The sequence below is a fragment of the Monopterus albus genome, unplaced genomic scaffold (genome assembly GCF_001952655.1).
Source record: "Monopterus albus unplaced genomic scaffold, M_albus_1.0 scaffold49.1, whole genome shotgun sequence".
Taxonomy (NCBI): Eukaryota; Metazoa; Chordata; class Actinopteri; order Synbranchiformes; family Synbranchidae; genus Monopterus; species Monopterus albus.
This window is the reverse complement of record NW_018127929.1, coordinates 1,771,231-1,793,013: the sequence shown is the minus strand read 5'-3', so window position 1 is coordinate 1,793,013 and position 21,783 is coordinate 1,771,231. Positions and strand designations below refer to the sequence as shown.

Genomic DNA, 21,783 nt, shown 5'->3' with positions numbered 1-21,783 from the left:
TTAGTGGGGGGGAGGGTCTTCAAAACTACAATGTCACAAGTGGGCTAAGATTTTGAACTTGTATCTCTGGAAAAGAGAGGTGGTTGTCTTATTATTTGGGTATTCTTTTAGGCGTTCTGTAGTTTTCAGGTGTAAGTTACTGCATTTTCTTGGCAGTTTGCTCCTAAATCAAAGCTGGCATCCAGACACAACTTTTTTTCTTGGATATTGGTTTTATTGCATTGTCTCCAAACAATACCTTTTTTGTTTGGTCAGGCAGTACTGATACTGTATACTGGGCTAAAGATCATGACCCAGTTTAGTCTATATATTGTTACAGGACTGTAAAGTAAAGTCTTTGTCTCTCTGCTGTCTCCCTTGCATACAGAAGCAGGGGCTCAGAGGAGGTGGAGTCATGAGTGCACAAGAGGCACCCAATCCTGGGAAGGAACAGGCAGATGGTGGGAGTGTGGCCACAGATGGCCCTTCACCAACCAAGAATACCAGTCCAGCACCTGTAACAGTAAAGAAAGAGCCTGGCACCTCGGAAACCAGCAACGGGAAAATGGGTGATGCAAACCCTGCTGAGATCTGTGTTGTCATCGGAGGAAGTGATGGAGGAGCAAGTGGAGGTGGATCTCGTAGAGCTCAGACCGAGGGTATGTTTGCCCTTGGTACTCCTCCTCCAACGAAGAGCACAGACTCATGCATAGGTGTGTGAATATACATATGGATTCATAAGGACATGTACACATGTTTGCTGAATTCAGTCATGCCTGGTCTCCTGACCTTGACCTTTTTTACTGACTGACAACATAGACTACACAGCAGAAACACTGTCCTGGTTACTCGGGATATTTCACTGACCTCACTCTGACCACTTTTTTCCTCTACAGAAGAAATGGCCCCTGTGAAAACTATTGATATCTCAAAACCTGTATGAATCAAACCAAGATTGTCTGCATGGCTACAGACTGAACCTTTAGGGATAAATGAGAATTTATTTTTATTATTTTTGTTAGAGTTGGTCAATTAGGTTCATGATTGAGTCAACTTTCCACCCATTTGCAGGTTCCTATGTGATGATAGTGATGATTATTTTTGTTGCAGCATCATCATTTGCAATAATTCACATATGTATATATGCGCAAATACATGTGCAAGTTCAGTTGCCAGTTTATTAGGCATACGTAGTTAAAGCTAATGCGGTCTTATACAGTTAAACATGCCTTCATCATTCCTCAAGATCTCATTAGAATCTTGGTTAATTTTAAGGTGAAGGGTGGACTTAAATTCAGAAACTATAAAACATTGCATTGAATGTGGCAAATACTTAGAGCTAAGAACATTAACTGATGTTGGTAATAATATGGTTTTACTGAGATATTCACTTTAGAGAATTATAAAGGTAGTCAGTCATGGTGTGTGTGTGTGTGTGTGTGTGTGTGTGTGTGTGTGTGTGTGAGAACTCCTGTTGTTACTTTGTTTTTATGACACTGTTTTGAATTTCCATGCAGGCTCCTATGTATGTGGGGTATGTGGGAAAAAGTACAAGTATTACAACTGCTTTCAGACGCACGTCAGGGCCCACAGAGGTAAGACCCTAGATATTTATGTATGCATTTGGACAATGTGGTTTTAAATTATTCACTTCTACATCAGTCATGCATGCCCTGTTACTTTAGAGAATTATAAAGGTAGTGAGTCATGGTGTGTGTGTGTGTGTGTGTGTGTGTGTGTGTGTGTGTGTGAGAACTCCTGTTGTTACTTTGTTTTTATGACACTGTTTTGAATTTCCATGCAGGCTCCTATGTATGTGGGGTATGTGGGAAAAAGTACAAGTATTACAACTGCTTTCAGACGCACGTCAGGGCCCACAGAGGTAAGACCCTAGATATTTATGTATGCATTTGGACAATGTGGTTTTAAATTATTCACTTCTACATCAGTCATGCATGCCCTGTTTTGGCCAAGATTGTATCTAAATTATTTATTTATTAACTCTGAATGGATGTAGAGATAGTAAATTTAGCACAAAATGGAAGCCGTGAACAGATGTGAGCACACTGTAACATTCATCTATTCACAGATTTTATTTTTTACTGCAGAATCAGAGAGCATGGTTGGAGATGGTCTACCCCAGACACCCAACAGTGAGTACGCTCTTGCATACTCATCCATTAAAGTCAAGTTTCTCAGCATGTCGGCACAAGCTGCTGACTTCATACTTGGGTCAGATATCTTAGATTTCCATGCTGCAGACTAAAACAGTGCACTAAAATTTAACTAAAGATACTTTTACATGACTTAGCAGCTGAAGTCACATTAGTTGCTTGCCATGCTCCTCCCTCTCTTGTCCCTCTCTCCCTCTCAGTCTTGTCTCCTCACTGCCTTCCTATAGGAGACATTCTTGTCATGTACTTATAAGGCTACATCCAACTTTACCTCAGCAATTCTAGTCCAGGAATGTCATGTACTGTCAGTGTTCTGATGGGCACACTTTAATATTTTGCTGATAAAATTTGTTTAGTTCAATTAGTTAAAGAACCACTCCAGATTTCCTTTAAAATGTATAAAAATACTGCTGTGAAAAATGAACTGTCGGTTATAACTTTTCTACAAAAATAAGTAAGTAAAAATAATCAATTAACACTAGACCATGAATGACTTCAAGACTATTTTGGTTTTCACAAAATTTAGTTGGTACATATGCTTTTAAAGTGAGATTTAATGTCGGCACAGAGAAACTTTCTCACTCAGCAGATGAATGTGAAAACGGCCTTCTAGTTCCAAACACGTATATTATTCTGCACAGTGAAGATCAAACATCCAGCTGTAGTAATAATAAGCAAAACCCTTTTTTTTTCCAGTGGACAGGGGCTTTAAACTGAGCCAGTTTAAACTGAACACTCCCACACTGGACCCTCATTGTCTGGAAGCACCAGTTCTTCTAATTCAACTGAGGTCAGCCTGAAACTACCAACAAAGATAAATACCACCCTGCAGGTTAACATGAGCTGCCAGGGCCTATATTTATCAGCCGTCTTAAAATCACTCCCAGGAATCATGGTGAAAGTTTGATTAGAACTAAAAATACTCATACCTCAGAGTAGTACTTGAGAGTTATTTATAAAGCTTCCTACATGCACTCTGAGCAATCATTATGTGAAAGCACACAGCGCTTAAAGGCAGCAGTATCATCAAGGCAGAGAGAAAGAGAGTAACCATCTTTATGCAGACAGAGCAACAGTAATTTGTGTAGCTCTATGAGGAATAGAAATGCAGTGTAGCCATAAGGTCTGGGACTGTTAATAAGCAGGCCAGAGAGGCTGCCTGGCTAGCTAGCTAAGTAAATATTTAACTAAAATAGATTAAATTCTTAAGAGGATGGGATTTGCTGTAATTCATCTTTGGTTGATGGCGCATATTTAGACTTCCTACTTGATAATGATAGACATGCCAATTTATAAGTGTATTTTTAAATAACTTGTTTGTATGAATAGTCCAAGTTGCCCCAAAAGATTGTGGCATTAAGAGGGCAGCACAGTGAAGACATGGCATTATTGGAATCTTGGTTTAAAGCCTGCAAGAGACCAAGTTTGTCCTTAATGATTGGTTACTTTAACAAGTTATTCTGGATCATTGTAAGCCTTCATTTTAAAACATTTTTAAAAGGTTTCAGTTGGTATGTTTTTTTTTTTTTCTGAGTTATTGTTTTAAATATGCCTGCATTGAAGGAGTGTAGGCATGGAAAATGTTTTGAAAACCACAAAAATGAGCATGTTGTATTGTTGTAGAGGGGCTCTTTGAGTTGGATAGAATAAGCTTTCCCAAGTTCTGACTATCTGACTAAGTAGACCCTCAGAACACCCTCTGATTCATTCCCAATTTTTATGTGATGAGTGGACAGTAAAGGCTTTGAAAATGATTTTCATCCTCTCTGAAATTTGTTTTTTGACAGTGTGTGGATTTGATTTGTGATTTTATTTTATTTTTCTGTGAGCCTTGTTGCTATTAAGCATAAATTTCATTAATCCTTTTGCTGTGAAGAAACTCATCGTTATAAATCAGCTGTTAACTTTTCTGTACCCCCTTGTGTCACATTTCCAGGAGAGCCATTTGTTTTGTTTCCAAAATAATAGGATATACATTTTGATAAAGGTTATAATACTTTCTAAAGAGATATTTTCAAAGTTAACGATAAGTTTTGTTTTAAAATATTTTTCACTGTATTTAAGTAGATCTTTGGTACCTCGGGAATCCAGCCAAAAATGCAGCTGACTGAATTAACAGAGTCAGAAAACTCTAAAGCTGTTGCTCTGCTGCTAATTGATAAAACATTTGTCAGTGTGAGGTGAGGGTCCTTCAGCTAGGGTGGCACATTGTTATGGAGGGAAGACTAGCCTCTGTCAGTGCACTGGAGAAAGGCAGTTAGAGTTTCATTTAGTCTTACAGTTGCTCTGTGCCATGCTGTTTATGCAACAGATTGCCTTCAGGTGGGATTCCTCTCTGGTGCCAAGTGTCACCTCAGGTATTCTTAATTGTCAGCAGCCACCTGGCTGCACAGTACTTTCCACTGCAACAAAATTAGCAAGAGTAAAACAAGTCATATACAGCCTTTATGTCCTTTAACTCTTTAAGCCCTCAGCAAACAACAATTGGCTGTGAAAGTTGTAAACATGTAACACTATTAACACACTTTCTAAAGCTTATGCTTGACTGATTTGGGCCATAATAAAATTTCAGTTCAGTGTTCCAGCTAACATGAGTTAGTTTGAATAGTGCCCTAGCAGTATCTGAGAGATTACAAATACATGGGGTTAGGGTTCAGCTAAAGTGTGTGCACTGTACTGCATTGTCCAAGGTTCTGTTTATGCCTTGTCATGTGATACTTTCACATCTCTCCTGCTCTCTGTACTTTAAAGTGTGCAGCAAAGCACAAGCTTGTTCTTCTTCTTCTTCTTCTTCTTCTTTTTTATATATTATTATAGGTTATTTTCTACAGTATGTGGATGGCAGTTTTGGATTCAATCATCCACAAATACTGCTTGTCATTGCCAGTAATATCCATTGTCTGCCCTGTGTATGTGTTAGTCAAATTTATACAGTGCCGTCTCTCTCTTTCTGTTCGTCTGCAGGTAGCTTCCGTTACTCCTGTGACATCTGTGGCAAGAAGTATAAATACTACAGCTGCTTCCAGGAGCACCGTGACCTGCATGCAGTTGATGGTAACCAGGAGCTTTTGGACAATTTGAATCCAGACCCAAATGGAAAACAATTCAAAAATCAACTGTCCATTTCATATTGTGCTAATCCTTACAGCAGCAAAACCTAAAGTTCGAAGTCAATAGGAGTAGATCAGAAAATGTGGTGTTCTTTAACTTGAAATAAAAAGCTACAAAATACAATATCAGGTGAGAAGTAATGCCCTCACTCTAATAATAGGCTGTCTCAGGTAAAGTGGATTTCAGACAGGCTCTTTCAGAATACACTGTAATTTGCCTAAATTCCATATTGTTCCCGTCGTCACAATACTTAACTACAAAATATCACTCTATGCAAGAATCTAGAGAAGTAAACAGTGGTGTGCATTCATCACTCTCCAGTGTAGGCAGAAAAGAAACACTGATAGATGCCTTGGTTGGTTGACGTTTCTGTTCTATTATGTCTATATTGTTGAGATGTATGAGATGTAAAATAAATGGGTATCTTAATGTTTCATATGATGTGAACTCAAATGGGTGGTTGTCAGGGCAATTTAGTGAAATTTTACTTTTTCAGTTCTACATTTTAAGATTGTTTTCATCCACTCTGTGGAAGAAGTAGAATTGCAGCTTATGTGCATCTCCTTTCTCCATCCCTCTCAGATCCTTATGAACAGGTGGTCTTACCTGTGGATGGCCTTAAAGAGGAGGAGCCAGTTGAACCGTATCAGAAAATTGGACCAAGTAAGACTGTTTGATGTACTTTATTTTAATTGTTTTAAAGAGAGCATCATCTGCAGCTGCTCTTTTGCATTTTGTGTTGTTGTACCCCGCAGAAGGAACTGATTAAATTAAAATAATTTCCCTGTAGCCAGTTGTTTCAAGGTTAGTTGATATAATTAGTTTTATCTTCCCAAATTTTCACAGATTAAGAAGATAAAATCAGAAATCTGAATTAAGACATATTTGTGTACTTGGCATTGAAACTCCCATTATAGTTTGACAGCTCAAGTCTACCTGTGTCTAGTTCAGTATGTTGGGCACAATTTTATTTATTTATTTATTTTATGAAGGATCTTAAGCCATGGTGATGATCCATATTAGAAAAATAACACTAAGCACATAAGCTAACTCCACACTGGAGAGAGGAAAAAGCACTCCCCTACTTCTGAGGAGACTGAAGGTTCAGCCGATAGCACCGGGTGTCCCTTCAAACACAGTTGGCAGTGTTCGCAGGTGGGAAGCCTGTACTTGTCACTGCACTAATGACTCTTACTGAGTGAGGGGGATAGGATAACCTCACACTTTGCAGAAAGACCATTGTGCTCTTATGTTGGCTAATTGTAAACTTTGAGGAGATATAAAACGCATTCAGAATCACCAGATCCTTCCTTTCCCACTCTGAGACCTCTTGTTTTCTTCTTCTCCCTTGTGACAAAAGACTTGAACAAAATTATTGTCTCTTTTTTAATTGAACTAGACAAATCCAACAAATTGGATCTTATTTGATATGATATGAGCTTTTATCACTAATATGGATTTTGGTGAAAACAAAGGTTTGTTTGTGTGTTTTCTTGTCATCAGAAACTGGGAGCTATGTTTGTGAGTTCTGTGGGAAACAGTACAAGTATTTCAACCCATACCAGGAGCATGTTGCACTTCATACACCAATGGGTAAACATGTTTTAGATACTGCTTAAAGTTGGCATGTGTGTAGGATTGTAAAATTTCTAGTGTTGCTTTAGAATTAAGCTATGTATAAAATGAATTATGTGATTTAAAAACAAAACTTCTTTGCATTGTATTGTTGATTTTCTCTAAACAATTTTGTTTAATACAAACAGTGCACAACCTTCAATTAATGTGCATTATGTAGGATATGCCTAACGTACTGAGATTTACTTCTAAATGTTTACAATGATAGTCTTGTGTATATATGAGGAGAAATCAGTATCAGAGTTGATGTCACTGGTCTAAACTAGAGCACTGAACTACAACTGACTCAGAATGTCTCTTGATGTAGGCTCCTTTGATATGAAGGCATCACAGGTACAGGAATGTGGCAGCATGGATATGAGTAAATTTGGCCCCAGCCAAACTAATAAAATAAAAAGTAAGCATCATTCTTTTCTTATACATTTTGCAGTAGTTCTGTTGATTGATTGTATAATGGTTGCAAAATTTGCATACCTCATAATTTGATAATACATGGAACATTCGTGACACATACAAGCACTGGACAGTGACTAAAATTTGATCATCAAGCCTTAGTGTCATGCACCTTGATTGGACAGTGACTAAAATTTGATCATCAAACCTTAGTGTCATGCACCTTGATAGTGTGTTTAGCCCTAGAGCAGTAAGTTTGTTTTCTTACCTTTTACTCAGAACCAAGTATAATATTTATAAATCACACATTATATTTGCCATTGATGATGTAGCACCTGAATGCTTTGTAACTGACTGAGGTTGCTAACAAAACAAATCATAATATTGAGTGGGGGGAAAAAAGTTGACCACAGCTTGATGTTGATAACATGGCAAAGGGACTGGAAACCAAACACCTACTGACTGAACTGCTGGGTAATTACTTTTTAAAATGACACCAAGACACTCATCACTTTCATGGCCACACAAGTTCTACCATGATCGCCATAGCTTGGTTTGAGGGCAGAGATGGTCAAAGTAATACCATGGTCCTGCTGTGTGGGTGTATTGGAAATGCCCATAAACATACGTACCTCACCACAGAGTTTTCTTGGTCTTCCAGATCTCATCTTGACCTCCACAGTTCCCCTGATCTGCCATCTCTTAATTACATTTCTTACTGTGGAAACTGCAAGCTGACAACGCTTTGCTATCTTCTTGTAGCCTTCTCCTGCATTGTGGGCGTCAATAACTTTCATTTTCAGGGTCTTACACAGCTGCTTAGAGGAACCCATGGTTGCTGGGTGTCCACAAGTGTGTGCACAAGGTTTGAAGAGTCAAAGTATTTGTACAGCTTTGAAATTGGCATTTACCAATGACAGCTGTTGCTGTGCATCAGATCTAACGAGCTGATTAAGGTCTGATACCTTGTGAGAGACTTTGAGACTCTGGAACTCTTAGGGTGCCCAAACTTTTGCACCATGCCATAATAATGTTTTTATTTTTTATTTTTGTTCAATTTATGGCATAAGAAGTAACTATGCATCACTGTTTGCAGAAAATATTGTGCATTTTTTCCATTTCCAAGAGAAACTGTGTTAACATCTGTTCAAATAAAAAATCACCAAAATCTGTTATTTATCAAGGGGTGCCTAAACTTTTGCATAAGACTGTAAGCGAACCCTAATGGATCAGTTGTAAAGTTCTGGGTCACCTTGCTATTATAATTGTGGCAACTGTGATGGAAAATATTAACCTTTAGTAAATGGTTAATTATTTTAAGTGACTAATCATTGATAAGTTTAGTGTTATAATTTTTTTTTTATTTCCTGAAGTACCTAACCACATTAAATTATGTTTTAAAAACATTAAAATAAAACTTCATACAGACTGAACAGATTATTATTTTTTTTACCAAATGTTAGTCTCTTTTAAGTTATTGTGTTATCTCCAGTATTTCTCAAAGACTGGTATTTAAAATCCATTTTCTCTAATTTGTTACATTTAGGCTAGTCTATTGTCAATAATGCAGACAGTTTTAGGAAATTTTGCTCTCCAATCTTTCTGCTAAGAAGCACTCTGCCATAAAGAACTATTTAAAGCAAGGAACACTCTCACATCTTAGAAGTGGGTCAAAAAGATGGAATGAAGAGACAGAATTAAACCCATATATAAATGTAATATGAAAATTGGGTCCTTTGTCAAGGATGTTAGCGTGATTGATTTGCATGCTAAACTAAAATTAAGTGTAAATTGCCTGGTGGTGACTTTTGCTCCATCTTAACTGTTGTGTGGGTTCATAGCATATTATCCACATTATTCAATATGGGCATGTCACTTATTGTTTCTCCTGTTTTCACCAACAGACAGTCCATTTAGACGGAAACTGGAGAGTGCGATTCAGTCTAGTCTAGTTGACACAAACAGCTCACAAAATTCAAGCGGTGAGTCATTTATTTTATGCATATATACAGTATGAGATGGATGTAAAGAGGTTTGTATGGCCCAACTTGCATCTATTGTTACTATATAAAACTCAAGTACAAGAGTTCTATTATTATTATCATCACACTACTTACTCAGACCTTGTTAGAGCACCTTTGGCTCTAACTGCCACACGTCACAACGGTAACTCAAAAGAACTTTTAGTTAAAGGTCAGAAAATGTATTTTCTTTATTATTATGAGCAATGGTTTTCTACATGAATATGGCATTTTCTGCAAAAGTTACTAAAGTCCTGGTGGTTTTCTCATTAGTTTTCTGTCTTTGCAGTTCTCACTGGTTTGAAGTGAGTTGTGCTAAGATAGAAAATGGTGTTGTCTTGTATTTCTATTCTTCAGTCAGCATTGAATGACAGTTGTGAGGTTGCTTGATTATTTAGTCTGGCTGCTGCCAATAAAACACGATAAAACTACACCTATTTTGCAAGCTGCGGAAATCACTGTGTTCCTGTAATAAATACTGTAGTTTTAACTCCCTCCCTATCTTTTTGTCCTTAGGAACTCCGAGCCCTCTGGTGGCCAGCTCCTTCTCTACAGCACAGAGTACGTCTTACCCCACTTTTGTGCTCAAAATGAAATATTCATGCTGCCCTCTTTCTCGTTTCACTTTTTTGTTTATCTGACATTGTTTGGTGCAAATAGCTTATTAATCATCTCCTGTGATTATACAGATTTTCTGCATTTAGCTTGATTATTGTGAGGGAATGTCTGAATAAGAAAGCGCCAGCGGATGCACGCAGTTACAAGTATCTGTAGGTGGACAAAGATTGTTAAACAGCTGTTAAATTTTTAAATGGTTTTAATTTGTAAACATAAGTGATTTGTGCCTTTTATTTGATAAGATACAGTAGAAACAGGAAATGAGGGAACAGAGGTGGACTGTGTGATTACCCTACATGGTCAGAGCCTTACACCTCTAGGTCCCACTGTACATCTGCTAAACATTGCATTAACCATTTGCTAATTAGTGCAAAAACCATTGCAAATTCTGTCACAATTTTTCCTTTTTGTCTTCAATAAAGATTCAACACTTGTCTGGGCCTTTTTTTTTAGAACCCTACACCTGTGGTGCCTGTGGCATCCAGTTCCAGTTCTACAACAACCTACTGGAGCACATGCAGTCCCACGCTGGTGAGTTCATGACCACAAATGCATGTTGAGCTCAACAGGGAAACAAGTACAGAATGTGGATATACCCTCAGTGGCCGCAGTGTATATAAAGATTGTATGATTAAGCATAATCATAGAATTATTGTCCACAACCTTAATTTTTTATAGACTTCTAAGGAATGTATTGCTGTAATGAAGGTTGTACACTTGGATCTGAGGCTGCTGAATGCTTATTTTTGTTGTTGTTGTTGCTGTTGTTGTTGCAAAAGTGCATTGTACATGTAGCCATGTAAATATGCAGCAGGTGCCTTGCCTACTGGTTGTTGTCATTTAATTAATCAGTTAGTATATAAAATATCAGGAATAATGCCCAATTCCAATTTCAAGCAACCACAGATGTGGGTGATGACATAATAATTCAGTCTTGCCAACAATAAAAAGGAAAAAGAAAAAAAACACAATTGTATGAAAACAAGGACAGCAAGCTAAGAGCCATATTTGAGAAGCTGTAACAGTGACATTTGAATTTTTACATAATAAATGACTGAAGTATAGTTTGCTTACCATGTACAGTATATATTAATCACATTGTCCTTGCATGCAGTTTAGAATTACGAGGTGCATCAGAAAAGTTCCAGGACTGGGGTCACAAAAATTTATTATGAAAAATTTATACAAACTGCAAGTTTTCCCGTTTGAAGTAATCCCCCTCAAGTCTACTGCACATTTCCATCATGGTCCACCACACCTCCATGCATTCTTGGAAGGATTCTCCCGGGATTCTCTGCAGCTCCATCGTCACGGCCCTCTTGATGGCTTCCACGTCCAGAAAACAGCTCTTGATGACCCTCTTGAGCTTGGGGAAAAGGTTTAAAAATCACACGGAGCCAGGTCGGGTGAGTAGGGAGGTTGCTTCAGCACTGAGATGTTCTTCTTGGCCAGGAACTGCCGGATGCTCAGGGCTTGTGAGCCGGCGTGTTGTCCTGATGAAGCAGCTACGACTTGTCCTGCCACAAATCTCGCCTCTTCTCACACAGTGAACAAATCAAATGCTGCAGGATCTCTGAGTTTCCCCAGCCGGACCAGAAACTTCAGGTTGATTCGTTGCTCTGTGCCCATCACTTGACGATCTAAGCTTGAGGGGCTGTTAAAAAGCATACAATGGCTGCAGAGAGCTGAGATTGCACTTATACACACCCCAGATATTAGGTCACATGGTGACGCAACCCACTAATCCCTCCTCCACTCATAGCTCACACAGCACACTCAGCCCTGTAACTTTTCTGAAGCACCTCGTATATAATCTGGACAGTCTTAAAATACAATTCAGGCTTGGCAAATAAAAACAAAAAATGTAGAAAAAAAAATCAACCTGACTTGGTTTTAACAAACATGCCCACCAGGAAAATAGGCGTCGGTCCACAGGTGAGGGTTCAAAGACAGGTAACGACTCTCACCAATACTGGGCTGTAACGACCAAGTTGTTAGGGGACATTGTTGGGCATCAAAGGACTGAAACACCACCAATGGGCATGAATATCTCTGGCCAAATGCCAGTCGAGCAGAACTGATAAAGCCTCTTGGATGAGAGGTGAAACACCTTCGACCTAAAACCAAGTCCAGTTGATTTTTTTTTCTACATTTTTTTTTTTCCACCTTACTATGACCTGGATGACTGAATCTGCACAGAAAAACAAAAAGATGTTTACACTGGTTGATCATTTCTGGTGACCTTTTGCTGTTTGTTGTTGCCCATGGGTTCTTGGAATTATTCCTCTGAGACCTTGGGTGTATTAAGGAAAACCTGGATCTCAGACTGAATCATGGTACCCAATTACTTGAATGGACGTTGTTCACGTGGTGCATAAGCCAAAAAAAGTTTTCTTCCAGGTTTGCTTTTGCGTTCTGGGACCCACTGTACATGCACATTAGTGTTTCCCCTGCTGGCCCTGCACGTGCACTCCCACTCGGCCCATAGACTTTACATTAAGATGATGTCATGAAAGTAAAACGGTTTTCTAGGCTCTGGGAAAGTTTTACAAATAAATTGGAAAATTAGTTGAATGGCTGAGCAGTGACGTTGTATCCAGGTTTCACTAATACATTCATGTCTGAGACAGACTTCAGTTAATAACATGCAAGATCTGTTCTCTGATCTTGTTTGAGAATTGACTTAGGAAACAATGTAGTCAACATTTTTCTGTGTAGATTTGTACAGTAGTTTTGAAAGCACAGTTTGCTAATGACAGACACAGGGAAGCCAAGTAATGTATTTTTAATCTCTTTACTTTCTTTGTTAAAACGATACAGTTTTGTTGCCGTGGCCTGACTTTAAATTTCTGTATCTGCTCAGCTGACAACGAGAACCACACCAAAGCTGACTCTCCCAAAACCTCCTCAGCTTTGGGTCCTCAGGAGCAGCTGTGGAGAGGTTCTCAGGCCCATTCCTCAGTTAAACTACAAATCCAGCCTCAAAATATCTCCCTGAGAAACCACACTGTCAGCTGTGAGTACTGCTGTCAGCTTCATTGTTTTCAGACTTACTGTAGGAGCTATGGAAAGGTTCATAGATCTCTTGACCTTTTGGACAATATGTTGTTAGAAAATGTTTATTAGGGCTGGGAAATATATCAAATTATTTGATTTTGTTGTTGCTTTTGAAAAATACCTAAATTGCAATATCAAGGTTGTGCTTCTTCTGCTGTCAACTCAAATGCCAGCAGTTCTTTGGCATTAAGACCGTAATGTAAGTTGGAGGTGATTACATATATGAGCTTTGCCAGTCAACAAGCTTAGGTAACGGTGAACGCAGCACCTAAAGACAATGAAGTAATATAAATGAAAGGTAGTCATATAACCTTAGAGAAATGGTTTGATTTTGCAAGGTCTGACATGGACCAGACCAGTGCACTGTGTAAAATTTGGAAAAACTTTATTCGAACTCAAAGTGGCAGCACGATAAACCTTTTTCAGTTTATTTTTAGTTAGCTTTTTGCCCAACAGTAGGGCTTTATTTTATTTAAAATGTTTTTTTGTTTTTTTTTTATAACAAAAAAATTCATAGTGACACCCTTGCCCCTTGCAAGTGCTCCCTTTTTGTTATTGTTGCACAGCTGCTCCTATTGTTAGCCTTGGCAGTGTTTACAATGTTAAAAGATAAGTCTTGCTAGTGATTTTTTTGGGGGGGATGTTGCACATTGCACATTCCCTAGGTTTCTGGGGAATGACGTGTAGTTTCAATAAAGAAGATTTTTTAAATCATGTTTTGTCTTGAGTTCATGTAGACAACAGTAACAAAAGGATTAAAATCATGTATTGTTCTGAACACTTAAAAAACGAGAGAGATTTCATGTTATGGGGCATATCGCCCAGTCTCATTGTTTATTATGGTGGCTGGGTAGTTAATAGGCATAACATATAACTGCCGCATCCCTAGTTTGATTGCTACTGGGAACATGTGTTGCATACCATACTTCTTTCTTTTCCTGTTCGTGTGTCTACTGTATCAGTCAGTAAATGCAAAACAATTGAATTATTATATTTTTCTGTACTGTAGATTTCATTTTGCTCAAGTAAAAGACAAATAACATCAAAAGTTCCCTAAGTCAGTTTGGTCACTAAAGCAAAGGCTGGTTTGTTCCCATGTTAATGCCCTTTTTTAATCATTCTCTGTTATCAAGTATTTCCTTTCCCCTTTTAATGGATATAACAAACATCAACACTAATGATCTTTTTCTATGTTTTGCTCTGCCTTCCTATCCATCTATCTGCTGTTTGTGCTGCCAGCCAATAACGGACTACCTGAGAAGGAGCGACAGCAGGTAGCTGAGCGCCTCTTACGGGTAATGTGTTCAGATCTGAGCATGCTAAATGTGCTCAACAGCAAGGACTTCCTCAAGTTGGCCCAGACCCTTGTGGATACAGGTGCTCGTCATGGTGCCTACTCCACCCGTGATGCTCTTGGCAACATGAGTGCCTTGGCACTGCGCCAGCTTTCCCGCATGTACAACCAAGTCAAGGTCAAGGTCACATGTGCTCTAGGCTCCAATGCTTCGCTTGGCATAGCTGTCACCTGTCACTCCCAGACATCTGGTCCAGATGCTTGCTATGTTCTGACAGCCTACCAGGTGGAGGGGTCGAGACTGAAGCGCTATGTGCTTGGTGTGAGGGAGGCTGAGTTGAGAGAAGGTCCTGAGCAGGTTCATCACTGGGTGCAGAATGTCCTGTCTGAATTTGTAATGTCAGACATTCGTACTGTGTATGTCTCAGAGCCCAGAGTGTGGGCAGCAGCATTTGCGGGATCACCACTGGGCGGTGGCCGGGGAAGGATATGCTTGCGATGTGCAGGGTGCTCACTCGGTGCAGTTGTCCAGGCTGTTCTTGGGAAACGCAGCCTCCAGGCTCGAGGTCTTCATGAGTTGGCTGAGCTTCTTTCAACATGCAGAGATATTGCCTCCTCCTCCACGCTGGCACTTCGTGAAGAACAGTTCACCAACTCATCAACAAGCACAATTGAGGAAGGTACACAGGGCGGCCCTGCACAATGCTCCACTCCTCCTTGTTGGGATCGCATGGCTGAGGCTCTTCTGCAAGTCCATGCCCACTTTGAACAGATTTGTGAGGCTTATGGACGCAGCAAGGCCACAGCACCACTCCTCCAAGGTCTCAACAAACATCTGCTAGGCACACTGGCTTGTCTGCTGTCACCTCTGCGTCTGGCAGCTCTGGAGCTGAGCAGCCAGAGGAGACCAACCTTACAGCAGGTGCTGCCTGTCTACCTACGCTTGGAGAAGTTTTTCACATCCAAAGCTGGAGAGGCTGGAACAGGCACGACTAGCAAACTCTGCCACTATTTCCTAGAAGCACTTAAGGAAAACTTTAAGGTACTTAACTGGTATTCATTGCATTGGTATTGCTTCACTGGTATTTTCCTGGTATTGCCTCCGTCGTGAGTTAAATGACCCTTGTTGTGTGAAAGTGTGTGATTCTCTAGGGCTGGGTATTGTTGAAATCTACAATACATTATAATGGCAAGGTTTCTGTACAGTTTTTTTTCAGTACCTCAACATATAAACTTGTTAATCCACAAAGTCTCATATGCTGTTTAAACAAAGTCAGCCATACCACAACTTGGCCTGAATATAAAACAGTGCAAAGCAGGCAATATTACTGATTTTAATTCAGGAACCATTTGGAAATGAATAAACAAGATTACAAATCTGACTGTAGATGTGAGATGCCAGCTTTTGGTGCTTGATGATCACTACAATTACCACCAAAAAGATACAGAGGTTCAGCACCCAGCCCTAATAAAGAGAACTTTGATATACGATGGTTGCATATGAATAACTGGTTTTTGGAAGGACAAAGTCACTGAAATGTTTCTTTTTCCAGGTTGAACGTGCTCACCAGGTAGCCATGGTTCTGGACCCACAACTCAAGCTGCGTTCAGTGCCAGCCTACCAGCATGAAGACATAATCTCCCGAGCATGTGAAATGGCTGCTGAAACCAGGGATGGGGGTGTGACGGGCGGTGGAGGTTCAGGTGGGGATGATCGGGACACTGATGGCCCAGCAGCCCCTAAAATAAGCCGCATAGAAGGAGGTGGAAACAATGGTGGCACCTCCAGGGGTACATCCTCATCTTGCACAGTGTCTGGTAATGGTGAGAGTCACAGCCAAGTCAGGCAAGAGATTTTCCAGTACCTGGCCGAGCCTCTTCTCCAAGGCACACCTGATCTCTTCCAGTACTGGAGCTCAGCAGTGGGTGAGAAGTTCCCAAAGCTTGCGCGCCTGGCGCTGTGGCTTCTTGCTGTGCCTGCTGTGGGCATATGCAGCGATTGTGTAACTGTGTGTGAGCAGAGCCTGGTTATGAAGAGCAGGCAGCAGGTAACCACTGAGGAGATGAACAAACTCATTTTTCTTCACTCCAACATAGGCTAAAAGAGAAACCCAACCAAACCTCACCCAATGACTCAAGACTATTATTTATATGCTGTAGGTTTAGAACAACTGTAAACTTTAATGTGTTTGGAAAGTTAAATACTTCTCAAGACAGGTTCATGTATTTACAGGAAAACTCGCATTGTATAGTTTGCAGCTACCCATAAAACAAAATGGCTTATTACATATTTTATATGGAGAAAGGACTGTTGTAAAGTACTGCGGACAAACTGTAGGGGGTGGAACGCGGTCACACTCAAAATATTGTCCTTTTTGGTACGCCGCCCTCGGTTTGGGATGCACATGTAAGCAGTCTTCTCATGGCCAGTGATTTGAATTATTCCAGCCTAATGACTAAACTGCTACAAGGCTATAATGCTGTTATTCTCAGTGGATGACAACATTTTCAGGTAAAATCAGCTTTCACTGCTTGAAACTACTACAATAGACCTCTAAAAACAACCCTACTAGATTATCAAAGTGGTCCGAGAGATGGCAGTAAGTATTGTAGCATATGCAATATGTTATAGAATTATCATTTTCATTGTTGTATGACCAAAAAAAAAATAAAGTAGTGAGTCTTCACTGCTATTGCACCTCTGACAGTTAAGTGTACTAGGTTTATAACCTATCGCTGTCTACCCCTGAAAATACTATCTTTCCACATTAAATGAGCTGGGCAGATAACTGAATTGAACCATTGCAGCTAATTTGATGGCTGCTTCAGTGGTGTCAAAATGGAGCTGTGGGCTATTTGCATGCACTGCATGCATTTTTCATCTATTATGTTATATAATGGCTGATTAAACATAATTCTGATATAAAGCCTTCCCCCTGGCTTATGTTACAAATTATCAAGGAAAGTCATATCAAGATCCGAATTATAAGGTTCACCTGAATAAGTCGGGATTTTGATTGGGTTTTCTTTACAAATAATGGTATGTTAGCATGCACAAAGGGGATAGCTTTATATTAGAACCTGTTTGTGGTCAGTTTTTACACTGATTTCATTCAGCCTTACAGTAACATTGCTGGATTGCCCCAGTGAGAAATTTAAAAACATTTATAAATGTTACCTTAAAATAATATGCTTTAGTATTTGATGGCACAACCCAGCTTGGATGTCTGGTTTCATAGTTTCCAGTGCTGGTAATTCAGCTTTGTGAAAAGAGATCGTACAGTTGCTTCGGTGCACCTCTTTTTACATCAAAGACATTTTGCCTGTGGATTGCCATCAGATAATCAGCAGTAATGTTATTAGCCATCACTTTGGTAAGCTTTTAGGCATTTATTTTATTCATAATTGCATAAGTTCTTATATGGCTGCCCACTGTGTGTGTGTTTGTCAGTTAGAAGACTTGTCCACAAGGAAGGTATGATTATTTTATTTATAATTTTTGTAATATTGTTCTAAGTCTTCCTCATGTAAGCTACAAATTTCCATTTTCTTTTTAAAGAAATAAGCTTTATTGTAGGGCATAGTTTCCACCGTTATCTATTAAAAATGACTGTTCTTATGATGCACCTACAGTTAATTATTAACAGTAAATTATTTCTGTTTGTGGAGTTAATGGGATTTTCTCAGGAATGAGTGCACCCAAGCAGGCACCGGCACTTTTTCCTCACTGTACCGAAAACACACCAAACTGTGACCTCAGTGCCGAGGCATGTACTGAACCGTGACTTTTGTGAAACGTTCCACCCCAAATGCAGTTAGTGCCATTTGCAACAAACGGGGAAAAAAAAAACAGATCACTGAGGGTTTATTTTCTTCAGGATGAAATAAATTCTGCCAGTACATTCACTAAAGTTGACATATACATACAAAGGAAGTCGTTATTTATTTTTTTATGGACTCTAGAATACACTTACATGTGCTGATACCTCCTAAAATGACTTGGATGCATGGAAGTTGTACTGTTAATTTGTTTGTTGCCCCTGGTACTAATTAGTCACGTACTTCTTTGTCATCTGTGTTTTGGGCCTTAAATCTCTTCTCATGCGAACACCTTAAACCCTACAATCAGAGCCAACATCATGCTTTTATATTGCTGTTCAATGGCCTTCTTTTTCAATATCTTTCCCAATGCTTGTAGTGTTTTTTTCCCTCCTGTAGACTCAGTCTTATGGCTCATGGCTGGAAACAGTGGCCTCTAGTGGTCAAGGTTGACATTTAACAAAGGCTTTACAAAGAGTTCCCGAGGTTTTAAAAGGTTGGATTAATTGGGTCATCTCTCAGTTCATAAAACAGGTCAGGAATAGTTTTAATAGCACACGGAAGCACAAGTATCCACTGTATATGACTCAGTAGTACATTATAAGGCCAAATGAGGACATGTCACATTAGCAGGTTGTCATTAAGGTCACACCAGAGCAGGAAGCTCTACGTGTGAATTAACAGGGAAACTCTCACCTGCATGGCTTTTTTTTTTTTTGTGTGCCAGAGACTACATCATCTTCCCCTTGTATATTAAAATACTAATAGTTAACACCTGAAAATGCCAACTTTAACATATATAGTGGAAAAAAGTGTTTTTGCATATTACCCAGCTTTAAGACACAATACAACATAAGGTGCACTAATAGTTAAACGTTTGGACACACTTTCCTACTGAATTGAAGGGGAAAGTGTGTCTGAACTTTTGACTGGTAGTGTATGGTCACATTACACTTCTGCCCAGTGACTAAAGCCTGTATGGTGGACAAATTCAAGTGATGCACTGTACTTTAAAATTGGAAAATCAGAATTCTAATGCTGTCATCTTCTTGTTTTGTACAATGGTACACAAGCAGTCAAACTGCAGCATCACTCTCTGTTTGTGATCTCCCTGATGAATGTGCAACCACATCGGAACCGTGACAGGGCTGAGGGCCAGGCAATTTTGTTAAACATAAGGATAACGTAACAAAATGTGACTGTAATTTTAGGTTAAAATGGCACCAGGAGGAGGAAGTGAGCACAGCACGCCACAGGAAAATTGGACCATTTTCCTGTATAAAGAAGACATTTTTCATGGCCTCACTAAAATAAGTGTTTTTGTCTGCCAAAATAAATTTGCTTTGTTTTTTATTTATGAGAAAATCTGTCAAGATTTATTAAAAATCCATTCAAGGCCTTGAATGCTTAAATTATGTAAAGCAAAGGTGAATGGCTCTGCATTGCAAACTGTTTGACTACTGTAGCCCTCCTTACCTCTTTATTTTTAACATTTAGGTTCTCCGTAGGAACTATTATTATCCCTGTGTTGATTTGGTTATCCAACATGTTAACAGTTTTTGGTTTTGTAAACCTTGGGGAGAATGGTTTGATTCAGTGCAGGCTGACCAAGGCATCCTTCATTGCATTATGATCATTTGCATTCCTGAAATCAATATTTATACTGCTGTTTTCAAACTGATTTATGTCACACATTTATATTTTGGTAAAAAAGAAAGAAAATTGCTGTGAATTATATTTAAAATTTCATTTGTTTAGGTACCAATCCAATGTTTTACCTTGGTACTCAAAGTATTGTTGTAATTTAGTGATCGAAAATCAGTTTTTCATACCAAATTTAGCTTTGGTTAGAAAAATTGTCAAACATTATTTTGTGGTTTTAGCAGTGCTTGCTGATCGAACTGATGAAGAGATTTTTCTTACAGTTTTTAAATAAGTATTTTAAATAGGATATGCTCTGGGACAAAATGCCATTGTTGATGTAATGATGTCAACTTAACTTTGCTTAGAAATAGCATTGTTTTGTTGATTAAGTGAGAATTATATCTAAGATATGCATGCTTTTAATAAGAGTACTGATATATCAAATTATAAGCCAGTATTTCTCATCAGATGGAAGTGATACATGTTGGCTCTGAGTAGATGTTACCTTAATGCACCCATCAAGCAACCGCAGACTGAATTTTAACATTTCTATGTGGGAGTAGTGATGCTGATTATGGGTTGGTGGTTATCGGTTGACATCATCCATTTTCAGAGGATGTATTATGTAAATATAAGAGAACTGCTGTTTTTATGCCACAAGGGGGCGCCCTGATATCAGAGCTAGTGTAGGGAGCACCAATAACATTATACCTCTTTTTTCTACAGTAGCATTTCAAAAGGTTTTGATATAATAGAAAAGTCAACTTAGATAATGTTAGTAGTTAACTGAAATCAGCTGTAAGTTTTATTTTGTTTCGAGATTTTAACTTATTCAGATAATAGAAGTTCAATTGTAAAATATTCTATAAGAGTGCTTACATGGAGATCTGTTCTGTTTAGCTATGGATTATACTCTGTATTACTAATTCAGGTTAAGAAATTAGTGTTGCTTTCGTCCTATCTTACTGGCATTTCTTCTTTTTATATTCTGCTAAAATGCAAAAAAAAGTTAGATTCTATTCCGTTTGTCTTTTATTGCACTTTGGCGGCAGGTTCCTGTGTAGATTCAGATCTGAGTTGTCTTATTAGTAAGCCTAATTTATACTTTTGTAGCAACACTATTTTTATATAATGGTGAAGAAAGTTTTTTTGTTTGTTTGTTTTTCCAGTGTCATATATGGAAGCGTTGTTCAATGTTTCTTGAATACATTACCCACTGTATTATGTGATGTGTGAATAAACTCCAAATCTGTGTCCAACTATATTGTTCCGTCAGTAAGAGGATTAGCTGTCTGTGACGGGATATGCCAAGGGACCAGGGTATTTTAATGTCAAAAATTGTTTTAACCCAGTGCAAGCATGTTTAAAGGATTAGAGTGAAACTAAAAAGGTTAATGTTACCTGTGCCCTGCATTTTGGATGAAAGCATCCTTTTCAAGTGAAGGAGGGCAGGAACATTTTTAGTAAATCTGCTCTTATGTTTATGTAGCATGAGAACTTGAGAAGATATTTGGTTAGTTTCCTGTCAAACAAGAATGGTTGCTTATCTTCAGTGTGAATAAGGATTGCCACTCAGAAAGAAATGAAGCTTTTCACAGTGGTGGAGATTGAGAAATGGAATCAGAATCAGCTTTATTGACCAGGTGTGTTGGACATGAGGAATCTGGAAGATCTCAAACAAGCAGAGGGGAAAGAGGCCTTGTATAAGGGCAGAGTGATTTAAAAGGCTGCTTAGAGGTGTGTGCAAAGGTTCCCCATGGCTATGGACAGGACAGAAGAGCGAGGGAGTGTTTGTCACTACCTGCTGTCTTTCTTCTTCCTCTTGTACCCACTTCAGTCAGCCCCCAAGATGCAGCAGTCTGCAGCCATGTAGAAACACCTACCCTCTCGACTGCCTACCAAAACTTAATTTGCAGCACATGCATCCACGTTTTCCCTCCGCTTTTCTTCTACTGCTTCAACACCCCCACCCACCCACACACATGCTACAAGCTCCTTCCTTTCTCCACACCTCAGTCCTGGCAGTGACTTTTTCCTA

At 39.0% G+C, this 21,783-nt stretch overlaps 1 protein-coding gene across 3 annotated transcripts in view; it reads left to right on the top strand.

The window, feature by feature from the left end:
• The window catches only part of znf618 (zinc finger protein 618), a 35,455-nt gene extending 14,468 nt beyond the window's left edge, over window positions 1-20,987 (top strand). The window contains exons 2-14 of one of the 3 annotated variants that reach the window (XM_020600873.1): window positions 368-638; window positions 1,497-1,574; window positions 2,088-2,132; window positions 5,118-5,207; window positions 5,847-5,927; window positions 6,768-6,857; window positions 7,207-7,296; window positions 9,197-9,274; window positions 9,830-9,874; window positions 10,385-10,462; window positions 12,795-12,947; window positions 14,228-15,324; window positions 15,836-20,987. In XM_020600873.1, coding sequence (XP_020456529.1) covers window positions 395-638; window positions 1,497-1,574; window positions 2,088-2,132; window positions 5,118-5,207; window positions 5,847-5,927; window positions 6,768-6,857; window positions 7,207-7,296; window positions 9,197-9,274; window positions 9,830-9,874; window positions 10,385-10,462; window positions 12,795-12,947; window positions 14,228-15,324; window positions 15,836-16,384 — 2,718 coding nt within the window. In that variant the 5' untranslated portion in view covers window positions 368-394 and the 3' untranslated portion in view covers window positions 16,385-20,987. Of the gene's footprint in view, window positions 1-367; window positions 693-1,496; window positions 1,575-2,087; window positions 2,133-5,117; window positions 5,208-5,846; window positions 5,928-6,767; window positions 6,858-7,206; window positions 7,297-9,196; window positions 9,275-9,829; window positions 9,875-10,384; window positions 10,463-12,794; window positions 12,948-14,227; window positions 15,325-15,835 lie in introns of all 3 variants that reach the window. The other 2 variants (XM_020600872.1, XM_020600871.1) reach the window with 2 other exon arrangements.
• The last annotated feature ends 796 nt before the right edge of the window (window positions 20,988-21,783 follow it).